The sequence below is a fragment of the Erigeron canadensis genome, chromosome 8, assembly GCF_010389155.1.
Source record: "Erigeron canadensis isolate Cc75 chromosome 8, C_canadensis_v1, whole genome shotgun sequence".
Taxonomy (NCBI): Eukaryota; Viridiplantae; Streptophyta; class Magnoliopsida; order Asterales; family Asteraceae; genus Erigeron; species Erigeron canadensis.
Window position 1 is genome coordinate 8,602,052 of NC_057768.1, and position 8,274 is coordinate 8,610,325.

The 8,274-nt window shown below is 35.9% G+C and overlaps 1 protein-coding gene and 1 long non-coding RNA gene across 2 annotated transcripts; both read left to right on the forward strand.

The window, feature by feature from the left end:
* The first annotated feature begins 4,146 nt into the window (after positions 1–4,146).
* Positions 4,147–5,356, forward strand: LOC122578580 (cold shock domain-containing protein 3-like). The gene has a single exon (XM_043750564.1). It carries the CDS (start codon positions 4,288–4,290, stop codon positions 5,023–5,025), a length of 738 nt encoding a protein of 245 aa, XP_043606499.1. The 5' UTR covers positions 4,147–4,287; the 3' UTR covers positions 5,026–5,356.
* Positions 5,357–5,962: 606 nt separating this feature from the next.
* Positions 5,963–7,970, forward strand: LOC122580580. The gene is made up of 2 exons (XR_006320825.1): positions 5,963–6,009; positions 7,106–7,970. It is a non-coding gene; the product is annotated as an uncharacterized LOC122580580 (long non-coding RNA).
* Positions 7,971–8,274: the final 304 nt, after the last annotated feature.

The following is an 8,274-nucleotide window of genomic DNA, read 5'->3' on the forward strand; positions in this document are numbered from 1 at the left end:
CCATATTAAAAAAAAAACTTATACCACTAATATCACACTGGACTTTCAGTTTATTTGTGTCACATCAGAATACTAAACACACTCGTGTAAATCAAATAAATAAATAAATAAAATAACGATATTAAACACCAATACGCTGAGGGTTATTTTAGTTAAAACCAATGTTCCGACACAATATGTCGATATATGCCGGATTTCATGATGCAATATGCTGAAAGCTTGACGTAAATGTGTCAATACGCAAGCCGTTAAAGTTGGTCGAAGTAATAACCGAGAGAGAGGGTAGTCTATTGGAGGTTTTTTTTTATTATTTAGGTTATCTAAAAATGACTGATCATTTTTCTAGATATAAAGTCTTAAATTCTAACTGAGATTTGCTATTATACTTTTTGACAACGAAACATGATTCTCTTTTTTTTTTTGTCCTTTTTCTTCCCTAAATGACCAATAAATGTTAAAGCTGAAAACTTCGTTAAGGGTGAATTAATGACAAAACATAACTGTGGCTTAACCAACTATGCAGAGCCCAAACTCAGAATATAAAATTAAAAAAAAATTTCACAGAACAAGTTCGGATTCCAATTTTTTCTACATGGTCTATTTTGGGTGTTTCACCATATGATACATTATTGTTAAGGGAAAATGATTCGTACTGCAGACTTTACCTAAGCTTGGATACTGCCACATTAAAAAAAAGTTATAGATTAAATGTGACATCCCAAAACTTTTGACGTTGACCGCTAACTTGTCGTTAGTGACCGTTAGTTGATATGTGTTTTATATGTAATTGTGTGATATAAATGATTTGCGTGAGATATGTGCTAAAGTAATTAAAGATGACAATTAATAAAGTAAATTATGTGTTTGATGAAGTTAAAGTGTAGACGAGGGGTCACGTAGCTGTTAAATGACTCGTAAAGCGATAATTAGAGCTAACGGAAAGTAGAAGGGCTTAGATGTCGAACTAGCAAACTTGTGGCTGGAGATTTAGGTTATAAAAGGCTCTAATAACCTCATTATTTGACCCAATCACGATATTTAGTAGCCACAAAACCCTAAGTGCCTCTCTAGAGAATTTGATCGGTTTCGGGTCGATTCGTGAGTGATTTTTGATAGATCTTGATTCTACAATCCTTCCTACAGGTATATTAGCATTCTTGGATTATTTATGTTGTTCTTTCAATAGGTTTTGTTGATTATATTTGGCCTTGAGGGTGGGGATTGAATAATTATGATGTTTTAGTCGATTAATAACGTGTTCGGGTAATTAAGCGATCATAGATTTAATGTTTATGAATTCCAGATCAATTGGTGGCATCAAGTCATCAATTGAACCTTAAACAAGGCCAACTTTAAGTGTATAAGTCGTGGGGTTAACCTTGGGTGTGTTTGGATTCGTTTTGAAGTGAAAAACACGCAAAATTGAGCAAACCCGCAGGTGGTCATGTCGTAACCAAAATGGTCATGTCGCATCCAAATTACAGATTGAAAGAATTGGATTTTTTGTTAGAGGTCATGTTGTGACCATGGTGGTCATGTCGCATCACGAGTCCAGAATGCAAACTACTCAGTTTTCAAAAAGTCGTAACTTTCAATCAATAACTCCGTTTTTGACGAATAAGCTATCCACGAAATCATGGAAGAGTATATTTTCCAATGGTAATGTCCTTTAAAGATGAATCAAATTAAAAGTGTTCAAATGATTGAAATAATGATTGAAGTTCATGTTTCGTTGAGTTTTGTGAACTCTAACTTAATGATTGGATCTTCGTTATACCAAGCATTGACATTGGCCTTAGCCTTGTCATGATCATAATAAAGTAGGTGTCTAGTTTGTTAACAATCTTTTAATGGTTATAGGTAGTCGGGTATACATGCAAAGCTCGGTAACTTACGTTATCACTTGTGTGCTCCTCTCTGAGGTAAGATACATGACTTTTCTCACGCTGGAGGCACAACAAAAGTAATTTTCTATAATTAACCTCTTAATTGGATTATCTTATATGTGTTGGGTTTTCCGGGTTATGCGGGAGGTTATATGGGAATGTATGTATGTTGAAATGACCAATGTTGTTATGTTGACGTTTAAAGTAAAAGTGGTTATGTGCATAAGTAGTGTGATGACTTTAACGATGTCGCTATAAAATGATTATGATGTGTGTTGATGATAATGTCGTTGATATGCTTTGATGTTGATATGTGAGACTTAAGTATGAAATGTCTAGTTCACTAGATACACGTAAGAAATGTTATGAGGTGTGCACGTTAGTGGGATTAAACGTTAAAGTAGATGTGGGATTAGTTAGGTAATGAATATACCTGATGTTAAAGTAAAGTGTGAAATGTGGAAAATCGTTCTAGCCTTAGTGTTAGTGCGTAAAAGTAAGAAAGATATAAATACGTGGGAAATGCTATAGCTAAATATGTAAGATTGACGTGAGAAGTGTTAAGCTTAACCCGTGTTAGTTTATTCCAAGCTAGTGCGTACGTGGTCGCTTGAGTGGCTCCTAGCGGCATAGTTACGTGGGACTAGTATTTTCGGGTGGAGTGACTAACCACCAATGTTAAAAGCATGACGAGATACTATGGAAATGGCTTTGCCTTTTCTAAAGTTAAGACGTAGGAAATCGTGCTAGTTGTAAAGCTAGTGCGTAATATGTAAGATGTAAGAATAAGTTGATTATAAGAATATGTGAGAAAGATGTACATATAGTTTAAGACGTGGGATTACAATATGACGTGCGATTTAATAAGATATGTTGAGACGTGTGAGAAGTATGATGTATCATTGATAGGCAAAATTAGGAGTATGTACTCTACATGTGCTAATATGAATACGTGTGACACGTTTATGTGTGATATGTCAAGATATGATATGAAGTTACGTTTAAGTGGTAAGCCTATATTGATATGATATATGATATTGATTAAGATGTGAGTATATGATGATATGATGTATATGTTGATATGAAATGAAACGTGATGCAATGTAGGAAAAGGGAAGTGTGGGTTGATCTATGATTGTTGTGGATGATGTGTAATGTGATTAAGTTTTGATAAGTAAAATATGACGAAGTTTTATGAAAGTAAAATGAAGAATGTTTTATCAAAATGTGTGTATCTTACTTAGCTAATTTTATTAGCTAACACTTGCTTTTATGAAAATGTTGTGTCTTTCAGGATAAGTAGGTATAAGCTAGTGAAGTGCGTGGATCGTGAGATGGGTAGAGGAATAAAGAAAGTTTAGCATTAGTTTCCCAATGCTTAGACTTCCCCGTTCGCCATTGTTTGGCTACTTATTAATGACTTATGTTTTATGTATTGATGTATGACATTTATATTGGTGCCATAACTTGGATTTATCATTTATTGTTATGATGATACGATTTAGTAACACCATTTTTATGAAAGGTACCATCCGATTACGGATGAGGCAGTTTTATATGTACGTTTTTCCGCAAAGTTTGAACGCCGTTAGGCAAAGTTTTTTGAAATCCAGGTTTTAAAATGACAGGTGTTACATTAAACCTTTGAATTTGATAAACATACATAACCCCCCTTTGAATTTTACATAATCTCCCCCTGCTTTACCTAAGACATGCTTTACGTAACCTTTCCCCTATTGCTAATTTAATGCAATATGTTGAAAACATACAAGAGGATGAAAATCAAGCGATTAATCTCAATGTTTAGACCAACTAAAATTAATAATCAAGATCATCATAACCACCGTTATCGTTCTTCACTGCCACCACCACTGTGGTGTTCGCCATCTTCTATCACCGTTTTCGTCATGAATTTGGGCTTCGTTTTTATGAGTCCTCATAACTGAGAGATATAGTGAAGGTGATCATTTATGATTGTGATCTAGAGTACACGATTCGTCTTAGCTATGTAGTCCTGTCGTGTCGATAAACGGTCATAATTGGGAGATAGAGTGTGTTACAAGTAGAAAAAAAATAAATAATATCAATCTTAGCTATTGATTGAAATAATCTAATCGAGAACATATGTTTCTTAATTTTCATCTTAAAAATATTTTCAAATCAATATATTCTATTTATCAGAATAAAAATAAATATACGGAAGATAATAAGATGGAAATACAAACCGATACACCAATGCCCCAAAAAAAAAAAAAAATCAAAATGCGCCGATATTAAAACTAGGGTTTCCCATTCACACCTTCACTCCTTTCTCTCTCTATATCACACACACAAAATAAATCTCTCTACAAATATATAGATACAAAAAATATCTCTATAACAACACACACACACTTTCTGAATGGCGGAAGCAGTATCAACTGGGGTAGTGATAAGATTTCACGACACCAAAGGCTTTGGATTCATCAAGCCAGATGAAGGCGACGGCGAAGATCTCTTCGTTCATCATTCCGAGATCCAATCTGACGGCTATCGCAGCCTCCACGAAGGTCAGAAAGTCAAGTTTCTCGTCGTTGATAAAAACGACCGTCAGAAAGCTGTCAATGTCACGCCGTTGGATTCATCTGACAACCGAACCAATAACAATCGGAACCGTGATGGGTATGGAAGCCGACGCGGTGGCGGTGGTGACGGGTATGGGTTTAGAAACGGCGGAGGTGGGTTTAGGAACGGCGGCGGTGTTGGCGGTGGAAGGGAGTGTTATAACTGTGGTGGGGTTGGTCATTTTGCTAGGGATTGTAGCAGCGCCGTTGTTTCCGGTGGAGGCGGCGGCGGTGGTGGCGCGTGTTATAACTGCGGTGGGTTTGGTCATTTGGCTAGGGAGTGTAACCGCCGTGTCGGCGGTGGTGGTGGCGGTGGAGGCGGTGGTGGATGCTACAATTGTGGTGAGGTTGGGCATTTGGCTAGAGACTGTACTGCTGGTGGCGGCGGTGGTGGTGGTGGACGTGGGTATAGGAGTGGCGGCGGACGTGATGGCGGTGGGTATAGATCTGGCGGCGGCGGCGGCGGCGGCGGTGGGAACTGTTACCATTGTGGAGAGCCAGGGCATTTTGCAAGAGAATGTCCAACAAATTCTTGAATAAAATAATATAATATTAGTAGTAATAAAAAAAACTACTAACATAAGTGTGTCCTCAAGAAAAAAAAAACTTTTACTAGTATTATTGGGGTACATTTTGGTTTTAATTACTTTTGTTTGTTAATTGGCCGCCTTTAATTACATTAGAAGTGACTATTTCTAGTGGGGTTTGTGTTATTTTCGGGTTGTTTTGTGATGTCGGAATTGTCGTTGAATATATTAGGAAGGGGCTGGCTGGTTGGTTGGGGTTATTAGTCTCAGTTTTGGTTTCATGAATGTTGAAGGATTTTATCCAATGTTAAGTACATTTTATTTTGGTTTCCTGTGTTTATTACTTTCCTTGGATATCATGTTGTGTATTGTTTTTTTTTTGTGTTGCTTATGGCTCTGCATTTTGATGTACGATGTTTATTGTTTAGCATTCGCTTACTGCATCAAGTAGTTGCATATACTATGGGTCAAATTTGGGATTGATTAGTAAAATTAGTAATGTGTGTTGTCAGAACTACTTTGGTGATGATGATCTTTTGGGATACATTTGGTTCATTAGTTTATAGTGCTTTTTAGGTATTTGGACTTTAGATTAGAAGGAATATGGCGTGTTTGTCGTGTGTAGAAGTCTTATGAACTATAGAGCTGGTTATAGTCTTTGTAATTCTTATGTAGTTTGAGGGTGTCCATGTTTTGTTTCGATAATCATCCTGCCTTTCACTTAGAGGGAACGTTCTCGTTGTTTGTTAGTTGTCTCTTGCAGTCTTATAACTACTATTTGGAACTTGTTATCAGTCTTTTGTTTTAGTTATGCTGTTCAAGGACAATCCAATTTTTAGGACTACGTGCACTTTTTGGTTCCTCTGTTGTTCATGCAAAGTTTTCTGTCGAATGTTCAGTGCTTGCATCTCTATATTTTAGTTGATTTGTTTATTTTGCAGTGCAAATTCTGGTGTTGGTTTGTGCTACTCTGATTTTTCGTCTGCATTTGAGGTAAAATCTGGATCATTTTCATTATCTTAGGTGTTAGTTTCTGTTGTATTAACTATTTTTATTATGGGATGGAGTATAAGTATTACTTTGTTCAACGTTTTGGTCCTGATATGTTTTTTTCTTAATAACCATTTGCATTTCTGACTGAATGTTGTTTAAATTGATGATGAAGTTTAAACTGTTTCATAATTGTCTATCATGACTGCAAATTTTGGTGTTGGTTTGTGAAATCAGATTTTTCGTCTGCATTTGAGGTAAAATCTGGATCATGTTCATCATCGTAGGTGTTAGTTTCTGTTGTATCAACTATGTTTAATTTGTGACCGGGTATAATTATGATCTTGTTAAACCTTCTCGGTTCTTATTTGTTTTTGTTAATAACCATTTCTGACTGAGTGTGTTGTATAAATTAAGTGATGAACTAAAAACTGTTCAATGATGGTTTATCATGGCTGCGAAGGAAACTTGATTTATGTTCAATCCTTGGTGCTTTTATCTTTCACAAGTTTTCATCTGTGATAAAGGTATGATAATTTGAACATTCGCTACTGATTTTTTATTACCTCTTGTCGTGCTGGTTCTGCGTTCTCTTGTTACTTGATCCCGTAGGTTGAAGGTTAACTTGAGATAGTAAAGATATGTTTTAGACTTCACATTAGTTGATCCTTGAATAGTTAGGATATAGGTGGATATGCCTGTGACACCTTTTTGATTTATATTACCACTTCCATATGTGCTGGCTGTGTTGTTTGGTTGATTGTTCTCCTGGGTCCGAGCTAATATTTGGATACTGCAGTAATTGATTCTTGAGTAGTTATGCCTGCTAGACGGATATGATAGTTATCAAGTATTCGAGTTTGCACTGATGGTGAGACAGTGGAGCCTTCGTAGATTTGTTAATCTTAACTGCACTTTTTGTCGATGATCTAGTAATGCCTGGCTTTAGCATATTTCTTGTTTCATGTTATATCTATATTGCTCAAGTGATCATGTTTCAATTTCAATCACTATAGCTCTGGCTGTTTTTATGTGCATCTTTTACCTTTAATGTGGTCGGTGTTCTAAATGCATTGATCACATCCTTTTAATTCAACAGACTGTTGCTTAAGTAGCATTCAACGAAAGTGTTTTTCTGGCTTACTTCATAGGATTACAGACTCCTTATCCTGAATTTGGCAGTTGTGGGGTTGTTTTATGTCTATCTATGAAAAGAAGTGTCGTGGATCACTTGCCGGGTTGGGCTAGGCTCTGCAAATTCTCACAGAACAGCTTTTTAGAGTCTTGTTTTGTTGGTAAGGTGAAACAAATTTGAAGATAAACAATTAGCATATTTTACCTTTATCGGTAGAAGAGTCAGAATTGGCAAACATAGCACAGATGTTATAGACCTGTAAGCAAGTTTATAGTAACATATCATATCATTTGGTTTTCATACATGATACAGAAAGGGCTTGTTTTGCATGACATATTCTACTGGCCCGTTATTAGACAATTTTTTCTGTAATACGAATTTAGTAAAATTGATTGAAGCCAGATCTATTGTTAGATTTACCTATAGTTCACCATGGGTTTGAACAGTAGGCCTTATATCTTTCTAGAGCCTCTTTGCGGTAGTGCTGGCTCGATTAAGATTGTGTAGCCTACCTCTAGTTCACTTTTGGTAGATTAAGATTATGTAGTCTACCTCTAGTTCACTTTTGGTAGATTAAGATTTTATGTAGTCTACCTCTAGTTTACTTTTGGTATGGTAAGCTGGAGATGAGTTGAAACATGCCGTTTCAAAAAAGGTACAGTTCTTCCAAATTTCAAACGAATGTTTGAATTTTAGTTTTGACGTCAAGATCCAAAATGAAACTGTATCAAGACCCACAAATATTCTACTATGCTTTTTTAGTGCCATTCACCTGATGAACAGTTTTGTATAATTTATTTATGGGTTAACAAAAACAATGACTTTATTATTAGTGGTGTAGAAAGTGCGATGGAGCACTGAACTCTTTTATGCACTTTTCTTTTGTACGGAAATTCCCACTGTCTTAAATTATACTCGTAATCTTTTTTTATTTTATATCAAACTAGCCTTGTACCCGCACCTTGTAGCGGGGCTTGACAAAAAATGGTCATTAACTGTGAACGTATATCTTAAAAAGTGGTGGTTAAGTGTCGCGCTACCGTGTTGTTGCGTTACGGTATGAACAAACACTGATGATATCCTGGTTCGTATTACATACATTCGTATTACATCAATGTATGATGTTATTATGA